Here is a 15367-nt window from a genome sequence, read left to right as displayed (position 1 = left end):
CAGTAACAGTAATACCACACACTGACTACACCTAGTTATAAACATAACCAGCAGAGCCACATCATGACGTTCATTTTCCACCGGCACCGCACAACAAAACTACGGGGCAAAAAAAGAAAATCACATGGGAGGTAAAGAAGGGAGGCCCCCGAGCGCGTGTGCACGCCCACGCGCTTGCTCGCCGTTGCCCCTGGTGACGCGTCCCCGTGCAGTTTGAGCCCGCCCCCACGGCCCACCTTGACTGGCTGTTTACGACCCATGCAGCGCCTCTCTGCGTGGTAAACACAACCGCCAGTCAACGTAGCTGTCTGACGCTATTTAGCTTAGCTTGGTTTATTATCGGATCAGTTGAGCTGCCCGTCAGATTAAACCTGGATAGAATCCTACAAGTGAACTACATATTGTGTGGGCTGCATAGTCCGCGGACTGCATGCTGTTTGCGGGAGCGTGTGTGTATATGCACATTGTTGTTATAGATCCCTCCTTGGCAGTTTGCGAGGCAACAACACCATCACCTTTTTGTGGCTCCCTGTTATCCGAAGAAACTGAATATCTCGGAAGAACTGAAGATCTCCGAAATGTCTTTAGACGAAGAAGACAGCAGGGCCGGGGATATTTTGAAGGGCTTTAAACTGTATCCTTTTAATACTGTGGTGTCTGTTTGCTGTGGTTGTTTAATATCAGCTTGTTGTGTAGTAATAACTGTATTACTAGACCAGCTGAAAGGCAGCTCGCTGTGTGGGTATGTATATGTGCGCACACACACGTACACACACGCAGCTTTCTGGGCTAACGTTTGCTAGCCAGCGTTGACCGTTATCTGACATGATGATCCGTTCACGTGTCCTTTTGTTTAGCCGGGGCAGACAACTGACACCAGTCAGATATGGTCCACTATTGGATATTGGTTCACTATTTTTTGAAAGATTTCATTTGGCGCCACACTTGACGTGTCAGGCCTTGCCGGGATGCTAACCTAACCGTTACCTGACTAAGTCTGACTATAATGTAATCTCGCGGAGACTACACAGACCCAACAATACAATTCGATCTGTATGGGACGCAGGCTACGCGAGATTACACTGTAATCTCAGAGCAGAGCATCCAAGTGGAAAGTTGGAAGGTATGTAATGTATCAAGAAGGATACATTGTAGCCTCCTTACTAAAATGCGAGGCATAGTGAGGCAATGTGTCAACTTTGGAAATGTAATAATTGTCTGATATTAACCATATTGTTATACTGGCTATGCACGTGTTATGCATTTGGTTTACAGTATAAGACCAGGTTGTCTGTGCCTTGAAAATATACTATAGGCCTATACATTTGTGTGAAGAAGAGCAAATAATAAGAGTTGAGATGAAGAACCATTTAAGTAATTATCCATCATTTATAAATTATGTATAAGGGGTCAGCAGGACAGATGGGGCTTTTTGGGGAGCTGTCAGAATAATTTATGGTTGTTCATCTCAACTCTTCTGGGTAGGGTAGGCTGGAAACGGTCTGAGTAGCCTACCTGCGGGCCGTGCCATATATATCGTCTTGATCCAAGGCTAGGATCCCATTATAGTTGGACAGCACTGCATGGTTGATGTCTGTAATTGTTTAAAAAGGGACAGACTGTGCTCTGCTCAAGTCACTGATGCCAGATCAGCTAATGAGGATATGTCGGAAGCAGTGCAGTGGTGCTCACAGTACTCACATTTCCTACTTAAAAGTATCAACACTGCAATGTAGAAACAACATTTTTCTGAGTAAAAGTACAAAAGTATTGGTATTTTTTTTGTATCAAAATGTAGTTTATAGTATCAACAGTAGAAAGTAGTAGTAGAAGTGCTATTATGCAGAATATCCCATTTCATACGTTTTCAAATGTATGAAATGTCAAAACATCTTTTGAACGACTCATCATGATCTGCAAGCTCTACCACGCACCGTGAGCTTGTAGATCGGCTGAAGTTGGTAATGCATGTTTTGTAATAATCTACTACAAAATAAAGTAACTATAAACTAAAGTTTTATATTACATCTGAGCTTTAAATGGCTTTGTTACAGGTTAAAGCTAGCCTGGCTCCAGCCCCTGAATCGCTAGCCGCGGCCATTAAGAAATATGTTCAGCTGGGCTGAATAATGAAGTGAAACCAAATCGAAATTCAGGCTAGGTTAAAGCACTAAATTGAGTAAATTCGGATACTAAGTTTAATGATTAAAAGGGCGACCATCTATAAGGAACACATGCCAACACAACAGTGATATGTTACCATGCATTCTGAAGTCTATTTCATACACATTCTGAAGTTTATTTCACACACAGAGCAACATATACAGTAGGACAGTATCCCTAGTAGATTATGGAAACCATGACAAGAACAGAATGAGCACGAACACTTGCATCTCATATCTATTGTACGTACAGTCAGTCCCTCATTACTGTTGTGTTGGCATGTGTTCTCCACACCTGCGACTCACGATGGATCTTCACCCACCACCTAAAGGGAATATATGGAGACTTTATAGAGGCCTTATAGATGGTCGCCCTTTTAATCATTACAGTAGGCTATTCATTGCTAGAGTGTTTGTTCAGTATTCAGGGTTATTCCTCTCCATCCAGCTCTTTAATAAACAGAAAAGACAATTTTAGGTGTTTTTTACCGCAGTGAAATTTGTTCTCCGCATTTGACCCATCTCTTGGAGTGGTGAGCAGCAGCCAACCCAAGCCACACGTGCGAATCATTTGATTAGTTGATTTGACCCCCCCAATCCAACCCATTGATACTGAGTGCCAAGCAGGGAGGCATTGGTGATTTGGGTCCCATTTTTACAGTCTTGGGTATGACCCAGCCAGGGATCGAACCCGACCTCTCAGTTTCAGGGCGGACACTCTGCCACAAGGCCACTGGAGAGAGTACCCATTTATCAGCTAAAATGTTATACTGTTCTAGTTCCAATTATGTCTGCCCATTTCTTTGTGACATCACTTCCAAATTCTGTCCTGTATCCTCATCCTGTGTGAGTTCTCTTTCCTGATTGGGTAAAATTGGTGTTTTGACCTGAAAATGTGTTTTCGGTTTACCAATGAGCTGGAGAGACAAATGAGACTCTTGTTCCTGAACAAACACTACTACTACTGTTACAGTACGTTTTACGCCCGAAAAGATACAAATAATTTATCTTTTTGGGTGATTGGGCGATGTGTCAGCCGATGCTTGTCCGCTGTTAAGTGTTAAATATAGATATTTAACACTTATTTGAACAAAAACATATCACTTACTCTACCTTTTATTGTCATACAAATAATTGAGATTAACAGTTTTCCCATTGAACATTGGAACATTTTCTGTTGGCTTTTAGGCTTTGTAATGTTTTTTGCATGCGACATACAGGTATATTAATAACCTCAATAGACTGTGGCCAAAATAGGCCATATTTACTAATTTTATACTCAAAATGTGTGAAAGAATTGTGGAAATACCTGATCTCACTGTCAGTGCACCACTCCAGCAATATTTAAAAAAAAAGATGCATCATTATCAGGGATGATGATGCATCTTTTTTTAAATATTGCTGGAAGGTTAATATTAACAGGACCGTACAAAGCATCATATTTGAAAACAAAATTAATCTAAGTAAGGATTCTAGGAAACATCTGTTGATGTTAGCTGTGCAGAAGGTGACTTTCTCACACTCACAGTGATAGTCAAGGATGACCTAGAGAGCTGCATTTAGCAGTAGCACTATAACATTTTCTGTTGTACCTTTTTATTCATTCTTTATCTACATGCTTTGTCTTTAAAGTGATCATTTATTAGATTAGATTTTCGGAGGACTGTATGGCATTGGTTGCCGTGTTAACTTCTGTAGCCCATACATAAGATCTGTTGGGAGAAATCGGGAGCGGAGGGGGAGAGGGATTGCTCAAGTTTTGTCCATCAAAAACCAAGGACTGCAAGTTATGTTTATGTTCTCTTCCATTTCACCTCGTCCTCCCTACTGTCTCCTTATGTAACCAGGCAGGAGACTGAAATAGCCTCGGTAATACCCTCTAGAATAAACAGCACACCTGCACTGCAGCCTATTGCTACCATCATGGCTACAGCTAAGGTTATATACTGTATATTAGTCCTGTACTGTGTCTGTGACATAGTATATTGCCCCTACTGCGCTAGAAACAAGAGAATGACTAGACAACTTAACTGTTTTAACACCTGTCTTTCAAAGCCTAAGATTCAAAATGTATATATTTGACAACATTTTGCTGCAACCAATCTGTAGGTTGCCAATTCCCTATTGCATTTCACACAACTTTACTCTCGATTATATCCTAAACACTAAACCTTACTGTCTATGTGTCAAAGCTGTGGTGTTACTTGAAAGAAGAGGAGCGATCCGAGCACTAAAAAAGTAAAAGAGGAGAGGGCGGGTGTAAAATCATGGTACTATATTCATTTACAAAAAAAGTTAAAAAGCCAACATGTTTCGACCCACTGGTCTTCATCAGGGCATGTATGTACTAGTGTTACTTGCTTTTTCTGCTTGTCTTCCTGCCAGCTTCTTGTTCCTTATCACTCAAATTGTAGGATAACATGTACAACCGACATGTCTTACACACCCTTACATGTGAGGGTGTGTCTGCATGTGACCTTCCTGCATGAAGCCAGGCCTCATGTGAAGCCCAGTAAATCCTAAATCCATGATTTACTGTGGCAGGGATTTTCTGGCTAAGGCTAACGATGTTCATGATGTTGCTAGAACTTTCTACACATTATACTATGGATAATATGGATGCTGCTAGCTATACAGTTGCTGTTGTTTATGTTGGTACTCATCATCTACCCACATCGCATGTTGTCACGCTACATCGGAAACTGCTAGACCGTATATTCAAGCCAACCAGCCTCTTAAGAGCTCTACAATATTAATCCCTTTTAAAGTCGGCCCATGCCCATGAAGGATAGTCATAGTCAGCTTTGAATGATGAAGACTGTAAAAGTAGAAGAGCAACCAGGACCTCAAATTTGAGGCCCGGGATGACGCACGTTATGCACATGACGCCACTGAACGTCCGTCGACCTCCATGAACGTGCTGCAGTTACACTTTTAGCCAGTAGGTAGTGGCAGCTTCAACGTTGGCAGGCCTCACTTTCGGGCTTGAGTGCCACGTGTTGGGGGATGAGGTGCTTCCTTTGTTAGGTGCTGTGTACAGTGTGTAGCCTTTTCTGTCCATCCAGCTGTCCAACACCCAGGATGCAGTTCATATACAGCCATAGGCTAGCACAGGCCACCTACATTCTGATAGAAAGGTCTGTGTTTAGGTATTGCATCACAAATGGTTTTTGATTTTATTTAGGCACGGGTTTGTTGCGGTTAAGATCAGCTTATAGTTCTACAGTAGTGACCTCAAAATCCTGAATTGTTGAGTTTGTATTTACATACGTACATTCCGGCTCTAGTTTTAGTACCGTAGACAAAGAGTTCCAAAGGTTTGCCCACTTTACTGAAAAGGCAGACTGTCCGAATGAGTTCTTACACTTGGAACAGTGCCGTTACCATTGAGGCTCGTGTAGTTGCTCTACCAGAGCTTGGAAGTCTATCAACCAGTCCACAAAACAAAGGTGAAAAAGGTTGCAGACTTTGAACATGAATACTAACAGATCCATCTATCTGTGTGCGCGTGTGCGTGCATAGCTCTGTGTTCGAGTGTGACTGACACAGGCAACATGCCGTGTCAAAGCCAAAGTAACTTATTTGTGTATCTCAAAGGTCAAATTTGCCTTCGGGATTTTGGGGGATAAACGATTACCTCAAGAACATGGACCATTTTGTCCCCCGTAGTTACTGTACGTTGGGTTTGTAGGGCAGCATTGTTCATAAGCCTGGTTTCCTGAGTGAAAAAAGCTGTCCCAGTCGGAGCCTGCTGGTTCCAAGCCATGCGGGTGCTGTAACAGTAGGTTGGTCTGATTGGAGTGGGTCCGGCAGGCTTTACTGACACACTGACTGACACACAGTCGGTTATATACTACAGTGCTTCCCAAACTTGTTCATGTCAAGGAATTAAGGACCCCCACATTGACACTAATCAGTATTATGAATGGGTACTTTCTTATTCCGCCTTGTGGTTTCCTGCCTGATGACTACAAATCTGACTACAACATGACATAAATCACCATCCGCTCCAGACCGGTTCACACAGCGATTTTGGAACACAGACCAGGCTTTCCTCCGAGGTGACGCGAGGTTAGTCCCTGGTTGGTCTGGCTGGAGTGGGTCCTGCAGGCTTTACTGGCACACAGTCGGTATACTAGATGGGGGGGGGGGAAGCTCAGCTCCATTGATGCTCTTTCAAATGGACAAGCTGGTTACTGTTACTGTGTAGGGTTGTCACAATTACTACATAATAATCGTCTAATTGCAATTATTTTAGGTATAATTATTTATATTATAATTATTTATTTATAATCGTGTCCATGTTGAAAAAACGTCATACATAAGAAAGCAGAAATAGCTGATCTACCAGCTTACAACGTTGTATTTCCGCTATTTCTTTTAAGCAATAAAATTCACGAAAATGCAAGTAAGTTCTTGGTATATTTCAGCTATTTTTCAGTAATTTGTCATATCTGCCCTGTGCACCTTTTTATTACAAAGCCTAAAAGCCAAACTGAAATGTAATTTCTATTCATAATGTTCCAATATCCAATGCCAAGAACACAATTACATCATTAATCACAATTATGTGTGTGATAATTAATCGTCAACTTAAATGTGTAATCGTGACAGCCCTAATACTGTGTTTTTGGTTGACTGCTGTGTCTGAATGTTGGTGACGATGGTAATTGTATTATTGATGATGGTTATTTAAAGTTGGAATAATGGTCATTGGTCAGGATGATGATGTGAGAAAGATGGTGTTGTTGGATGGTGATGAAGAGGAATAGTGTTGCGTTGAATCTGATGTATTTTGCCCCGGTGTGTCCATGGTAACTTGTCTTGCCCTGAAACTGTATCTTCTTAACTGCCATGTAGCCTTGGCTTTGGCGACTGAATTTCCCCATGGCATCATTAAGGTCTTATCTCGTCTGTCTGAAGGAAGCCAGGTTCGACTTGATTTTGCATACAGCTATATTGCTCGTCATATTGTGGCATGGGGCAGGCTGTCATAATATAATCCAACAAAAACTTGTCTCCAACACTTAGTGGTTTGGTAATTGCTGTCAGTATTTTTGCAATCCTCAGCGTCTCTTTAAAAATGAATACAGACTGAAAGTTGACAGAAGCTACTACTCAATAGACTAGGGACTCATTAACGTGTGTGTGTGTGTGTGTGTGTGTGTGTGTGTGTGTGTGTGTGTGTGTGTGTGTGTGTGTGTGTGTGTGTGTGTGTGTGCGCGCGCCTCCACCTGGGACTCCTAGTTGATGTACTGTGAGTCAGTACATAAGCCAACCATACTAAGCCAACCAACCAGATTCAGTTGGACTACGACGTTCTCGTCCTCAGACATTTGTCACTTGTCATACTGCAGTGGCCTGTTAGAGAGAATGGGATCTGAGGGAGATGATGAGATGCTCTTTCCTCATTATCAGCACAAATATGACCACATCCCTCTGCCTTATTTATAGATTTTCAGTTGCAGAGAAAAGCAAAGGGTTCATCTGCCAGACGTGTGCATTATTGGCACTGCCCTCACGACTCAATTCCTTTAGGAATCACCAGGTAATAATAATAATAATAGCTCAGATTTATATAGCGCTTTTCTGAATACCCAAAGCGCTTTACAGGGAACACTAGGTAACGAGGTAACGATTCTATTCTGTGATGCATCATCATCACTCAATACAAGCAGTCCCATATACTAAACAACATATTTTATTTAGAATTATATTATGGTATTATTGCAACTGCAGTGAAATTGTGCATGTCCATTCAGTCAGTCAGTTGTTTGGTTGGTTGGCAGGCATGACCATATATGGTCCTTGTGACAGTGACACCACGTGACATCATCAGGGATGATGTCATCAATATTAATCGCATATATGGTAAATCCCATATATGGAGATTTTGAGATCCCTGATGCCATCAATATTGGCCAGCAACTCTACATCTGACCTCAAACCTTAAACCCTTAGATCTCCATATATGGAGCTGACCTGTTTTGACATTCTATATGTTGATCCTTCCCCATCCATCCTTCCTCTTCGATGTCTCCCTTTTGACTGATACCTGTCCATTTAAACTCTAGACGGACCTGCCCCAAAGTTATTAGTGCAGCTGTGCCCGGCAGCCGGCGAAAACTAGAGTTCTCAACAAGCCCGGAAATTCAGATTCGGCCCTACCTGGACCCTCATCAAACCCTGTACACTCAAGACACTGCCCCCACTGCCACCCGTAGAGCTCCATATATGGAGCTGACCTGTTCTGACATTCAATATGTTGATCTGACCACATCAAAACCTGTACACTCAAGACACGCTCCATATACTGTATGGCCAGTACAGAATTCATTCCATATGTTGATCTGACCCCCCATGCCAAAGCGCCAGTACTCGCCCAACAGTCTGCTGCACCTTCTCTCCCTCAGGCGTCTTACTGGTAATTATATTATAAATATTTATATTTAGGCTTTGATTATCCATTATGTCACGTTGTTGCATTGAGGCAGATTCGTGTACGGCCGGATCACGATGCATTGCTGAATCGATTATTATTGACTCCACTATTATCTGCCCTCCCAGTCCATTGCAAAATGTGAACAAATTGCCCATTATCTTTTATCTGTGCATTACATACTTAATGTAGATTGTCATATGAGAAAATGTTGAACGGATGGATTGGACATACATGAGTGTTTAAGTCCTAAAGAAGTGGTTACTGTATTATTTGTAGTATTTCACTTTTGCAACGTTTGTGGGCTCTAACGAGACAATGAAATTATTTAAGGAATCAGAGTTGCGGTGTATAATTGGCTCTGTGCATACAGTATTAACTGCAGTTTATTCATAATTATTTTATTACCCGTTTCAGGTTCAGTTTCCTGTAGCTCTGTTTGATTCGCCTGGCAGGAGATTTAAACCGGAAACACACATGACATTCATAACATGTAAATCTGCTGCCGAATCCATGGGAAACTGAACTGTACCCTGTTCACCAGTAATACATAGTTGGAGTAACATTACAAACAATTCAAGCATTCCAGGATTGAAGGATTTTGCATGAAGCTTCTAGGTTCTAAGTCTGCCTCCAAAATAAATGAATAAAAATAAAGTTATAATAAAGAATGGTAACAAATCATAGCTGGGCTCTCTGAGATCGAGCCCACTACTTGGTGACGTTAAGGAGAGACACTGGTAGTACACTCAAACACTAGAAGTTCTACCGGTGATCAAGCTGTCGTGTTAAGAACAGGATTGTGTTCTACCGGGTGGCTTGGATTATTCTAGAAGGCAGGGAGTGCAAGAGAGGGGGAGGGGATGGATGTGGAAGTGACAGATGAGAGAGGGAGGATGAGTTTAAATGGAGATCGGACTCAGTTTGACTTGAGAGGATTAGCTGCGTGTGTTCAACCCAGCAGCACGTTTCTAGAACGAGACAATAGAGAGATGGTGGGGAATGGTGAAGATGGCCCAAGCGCTAGCTGCCACAGGAGTATTTTGGCTTTGTTCAGTCAATTCACTTTGAAGCTTAGTTGAAGTTATTTCTAACCAAGCTCAAGTTCATAGTGTTATAAATAAGTTGACTCAAGTGGTATATGTCTTATCCCTATGGGCGGCAGTGGCTCGGGGTAGAGTATGGATGAGAACCTCACGGTCCCAGTTCGATCCCGGGCTCCCCCAGAGTTAGTGTTGAAGTGTCCTTGAGCATGACTCTGAACCCCTAATTGCTCCTGATGTGCAGGTTGGTGCCTTCTTGCATGGTTTCCTCCGCCATCTGTGTATGAATGGGCGTGAATGGGTGAATTTAATGGACAATCTATGTAAAGCGCCTTGGATAAAAGCGCTATATAAATGCACCTTTATCCACTTTGATGCATTTCCCCCAGAAATCTCTCTATGGTAAATGATGGCAATGGCTCATCACAAGTTATCTGAACAAACATGTTTTATTCATTATTTCACTTCTAGTTTGTAAGTAAAACAGTGACGGTTGAGGCTAAAATGTGTTTAGCCTTTTGTTTGTCAAAAACCTTTAGGTGGTAACAGTATTCATTAATGCAGAGGGCCCAATGGGGCCCCTCTTCCTTTCTGCTGGTGGTCATCAAATAGTAATGCCTGTGACAAAATGTCAAGTCGGCATCCTAGGGCTTGGAGGGTGTTTGTTGTGCGGATAATAAGCCACGATGGGAAGTCTGGGCCCGGGGGGCGAGAGCATCACATTTACCTCACTTCAAGTCACTTGTAGATGTGGCTGTCTTTTTCAGGTGTGTGTGACACTAAGTAGTGTCTGAGTGTGACAGGGCTGCTTCTGTAAGTGGAGAACAATGTTGCTAGGTTTTGCAAGAGAAACAAGCAACCAACTGTCTATGAAAACACGCCCAAAAGAAGCGAGCCCTTTGCCCTTTACCTTTAAACATGTATACATTGGCTATTTGAAAATAGCCAATCGATCATTACAAGCTCACAACGCATCGTGATGCACTGAACACTGAGCAGTCTGTAGTGTCTCTCAGCTTTTTTTTGTATTATGTATTTGGAAGAAAAGAAATACATAAAAGAAAAATATATATTGTAAACTATTTACATTATGACAATGAGCAGCTTTGTGATATTCCATACCTATTATTACGATACAATGCCAGATCAACTCCAGACTTGAAATGTGCTTTTTATTGTGAGCAATGTGAGCATGTAGATCTGGTATTTATTTTCTTGAATCACATGTTGCGGAGTTTCTAGAGAGAACCTCAAAAGTGTTTTCACTGTGTGCCACAAACGTGAAACATTTGAACTGATATAAACAGATATTTTGCTCGAAGGCCATGCGTGCATGTTTTAATGCCATTTGTAATGTATACATTTACATATCTTAGATTTGTCTTTCTTTTTTTTATTTTATATATCGACCTAAACAGAAAAACTCCTTACAATGTATCTTCTGCAGCGCCCATTCACCCTCCACCTGTAGTCAAGTATGTGATTGAAGGTTCTATTGTTTATATTTGCGTTATGTGTCATGTCATGGCAGTCAGGACCAGATGGCTGACAGGACAGCTATAGCAACTAGCGTGCATCATCTAGGTTTATTAGATTGTTGCAGGGTAACCCTGCTTTTAGTTTACTAATCCACTGATTTACATTGTTTAATTAAGACTTAAATTGCAGATCCCTTTTAACATAATCAGGAACACTTTTTGAACATCAGACATACCTGGATCTCAAACATTCAAGAATTGTTATTTTTACTTTATTTTTTTGCTTTTGTGAAATAGAAACTGATACAGAAGAGGGTCTTTATTAAAGTAATTAAACCAACATGTTTCGACCTTCATCAGGGCTTCATCAGGGCTCTCTGCCTATAAACTGTTGGTTTGTAGTCCAAGTAATAAAATAGGCTACAATACAGATGACGACTTTCAACATTTATGTTTTTATTTTGTGTAGGTCTAACCCTATAGTTCTCCCATTTAGCATGTAATCTGAGACTGGATAGAGATAATAATCTGACAGTTCTATAAATGAACATAAGGATTATTACACTAATTATCATTAAGTTGTGTTAGACTGCATACTAAGATGCTATACTGTATATAGGTTATAGTTAGCTGTCTTTACCTCTACAATGGAATTCCAATGGAGACAAAGCATGCTGCTAGGTTGTCCTGTGCTAGGTCCTGTGTTTAGAAAGTCCTTATGTCTGCAGTGAAATAAGGTTTTGTCTTTGTGGTCTGCACTGAAGCATGTTATAACATTGAATTCAGAAAGCCCTTGGATGGAGCTTGAAGATTTCAAGCACGTGTCCAGCTTCCTCGGAATGATGTTTGATTCTGTTTGGTTTCTGCAGTGCGTATTTACTTAAAACGAAAAGAAAAAAACCCCACAGATTCTCGTGTTCCCCTTGGATATTTCTCATTTCTCTCTTGGATATTTAAATGTTATTATTCTTCATATCTGTAGTAGCTTGTTTTATTGCTGTTCAGCTTTAGGTCTCCTTTTTTTCTTCATTTCCTTAACCTCAATTCTCTCTCAGTAACTGGATGAATCTTAGAGATGCGGAGACAGGCAAGGTGCTTTGGCAGGGAACCGAGGACCTTTCTCTACCAGGAGTAGAACACGAAGGTACACACACACACACACACACCCACACACACACAAATTCACTACTACATTTGCGCACACAGTTTGACATATCTTGAAAATGCTACCAATTAAGGCCTCCAAACCCAGCGTACGCTCCATATATTATTATTATTGTTCATGAATCTTATTTCATATATTTATTTGTACTATAAGTAAAAGTGTGCTATGACTATGCATTTTATTTAAATTGAAGATACACAGGCCTTTTGGAGAGCGTGACATTGCTGTGTGATTAATCTTGCATTTGACATTGAAAACTAGAGCTCAGACACTGCTTCCTCTTGTGGTTCTCATCCCCAATTAAATGCTGAATAATCTTCCATTTGACATTGAAAACTACAGCTCATTGCTCCCTCTAGTGGTCAACAGTAGCAAGTGTATGTAATTTGTGTTTTGGATGATGTCACACAGTAGATGTGGGTGACTGAGCCCCCTGTTCCGACCTCCATTCTACTGTTCACCTACCTTTGACTACCGGCACTTTGACAAAACTGCTTTGGCAAATCAAAGACCAATAGTTAACAATGGGAGTGGCATCACTTTTAATGCGTCTGTTTTTACACTTGCAGTAAAGTTCATATGTTTGTTCTTTCCTATAACCTACCTACATACATGTTCTCATTTCTTGCTCCCTTTTCTTTTCTTTTGGCTTCCTCTGAAGCTTATCGTTTCTTCTTCTTGTCCTTGCCCTTTTGTGACCGCCTGTATCTTTATCCCAACTCCAGCCCGTGTTCCTAAGAAGATTCTGAAGTGTAAAGCAGTGTCCAGAGAGCTAAACTTCTCATCTTCAGAGAAACTAGAAAAGTTCAGACTGGAGCAGAAGGTCTTCTTTAAAGGACAGTGTCTAGAAGGTACCGAAGGCTCACCCGAAGAACTGTACACACACAGTACAATCCTCAGTATTTATTTATAGATGTTTAACTCCATTTGGTTACATTTGTAGTACTCCCAGAGTTAAATTAACACTGAGGACTTTACAGGGTATAAATGCTATGCATCTAAAGTAGTACTTTACTGTCCAGGTAGTGTGTAGGAATTATATTGTGTTGTCTCCATTGGGTTTACTTTGTATGAAAGCTTCTCAGTGAGTTCTAAAACAGCAGTGCCTTGTGTTTGCTTCCAAATGCGATTAGTTCTTGTAGATGTTAATTTTGTCTAAAACTTGTCACACTGTGGATATTATAACCTGAGGCTAACCAGAATCATTCATGGCCACATCTACATAACCTAAATTCCATCGATTGTGAGTGTTTTTCTCTTTGTCCCTCTTTCTCTGTCTAGAATGGTTCTTTGAGTTTGGCTTTGTCATTCCTAACTCCACCAATACATGGCAGTCTCTGATAGAAGCAGCTCCAGAATCTCAAATGATGCCAGCCAACGTTCTAACGTAAGACATTTTCTGCCTTTTGTTTACTGTAGAATAGATGATAATTATATTTATTCTTTGCTCCAATAGTAGTGATATTGTGTTGGCCTCGCTGTGACAGCCCCTGAGGTTTCCTTTATACTTAATGCATTCATTCCTCTGTTTCAGTGGAAACGTTATCATAGAGACCAAGTTTTACGACGCCGAACTCCACGTGAGCACCTCCAGGGTACGACTGTTCTACGTCTGACCTTCGACCATTTCGTCCCTCAAGCCACGGTCTATAAATTACCAAGTCAAGCCACAATTTGCAGAGGCAAACAATTCAAGTGCTGCTGACGTGGGACCTGCGTGTTTTATTAAACCGAATTCTGGTCCAATTGCAGAGTTCCCCCGCGGTCTCCGAATTCTGTTGTTTTGTTGTTTTTTGACCTGCATAATTTATAAACCTTGCTCTCCCTACCCCCATCCTCACAATCTCTCTGACCTCATGCCTGACAGCAGTGGGGGAGAGAGGAAGGGGGAAGAGGAGGGTAGAGAGAGGGAGAGAGAGAGAGAGAGAGAGATGAAGAGGTCATCTTTCTCCACTGTTGCTCCGGCATGCAGATTGACTCTCTCTTCCCTCTCCCTGTTGGACTGTTGCACTGTAAATATTCTGCCACTGATCTGAAGTCAGCCTTGGAGAGTGCTCTGTAAATTAACCGATTTGTACATTTTATTTGAACTCTTAAATGTTATGTTTTGTGTTAAGTTACAGTCCATACCTCACTTAATAATAGCTGCATTCAACAAGATGTCACTCACATTCCTGAAAGCCACGTTGATGTTTGCCCAATTAAAACATTGTATTTAGGTTGTTATCAAGCTGTCATTCAGGAAGATGTGGTACATGTACATGTTAGGACTTGTAAATGTGTGCCAACATTTGGCTTTAAAAGTTGACACAAATTAAACGACGCAACAGTTAAATGTAATGTAACTGTTAGTATAAGGTCAAGTGCAGTGGCATTGAATGTTTGTCATTAAATGGAATTCCCCGAACAGCTTGTTGGATGCAGCTCTGTTTTATGTATCCCCGCTGGATTTTTAACTTCAGTTTCTTATCATCTCGGCGTGTATGCCATCATTTTTTTTGTTTTTTTTAGCTGCTAATGAGTTCTGTAAAATAGGAGTGTTTAATACAACAGGATTAATGAATTAAAGTTGTCCACTGTTTAATAACTTCATGGTGTGTCTGATATTATTCTGTGACTCATGCTATTGTTGGGGCTGATTGGGCTTCCATAAGAAGGTGTCTTGTGTACAAGAAAATACATTTTCATGGGACCTGAATTTGGTCAATTGAAGTTATTCAATAAAGGTGACCCTGGTGCCTCAAAAAGGCTGCTAGATGCAACTTGCATTTTTTGTTTCACATTTCTAGTTTCGTGTTGCCTATCTCATCACTTCTGCAGTCTGTCCCACTGTCTTGTCTTAAAGCAGTTATACTCCCAAAAGTGTGGTGCCTTTAACCCCAGTGTCACTTTTTGAGGGGCGCATTGACAATGAAGGAACAATTTATGTGTCATTTACGTCATATTGCTGTTTGCACTGTTTGTTTTACATTACCATTGCATCACCTAATCAAGATGAGTTAGACTTTAATACTGTATATTAGCGCCCCTCACTTAAAACGGGTGTGATTTTTTGCTATTTATTCACATAGAGCTGTATA

The 15367-nt window shown here is 41.0% G+C and overlaps 1 protein-coding gene across 1 annotated transcript; it reads left to right on the top strand.

Moving 5' to 3' along the window:
- Positions 1 to 307: 307 nt before the first annotated feature.
- On the top strand, positions 308 to 15053 carry pde6d (phosphodiesterase 6D, cGMP-specific, rod, delta). Its single transcript, XM_080769981.1, has 5 exons — positions 308 to 634; positions 12178 to 12266; positions 13013 to 13138; positions 13569 to 13674; positions 13822 to 15053. Exons 1-5 carry the CDS (start codon positions 579 to 581, stop codon positions 13901 to 13903), a joined length of 459 nt encoding a protein of 152 aa, XP_080626107.1. The 5' UTR covers positions 308 to 578; the 3' UTR covers positions 13904 to 15053.
- Positions 15054 to 15367: the final 314 nt, after the last annotated feature.

This window comes from Protomyctophum bolini, assembly GCF_963924005.1.
Source record: "Protomyctophum bolini genome assembly, chromosome: 8".
NCBI lineage: Eukaryota > Metazoa > Chordata > Actinopteri > Myctophiformes > Myctophidae > Protomyctophum > Protomyctophum bolini.
This window is presented reverse-complemented; position numbering and strand designations above follow the sequence as displayed.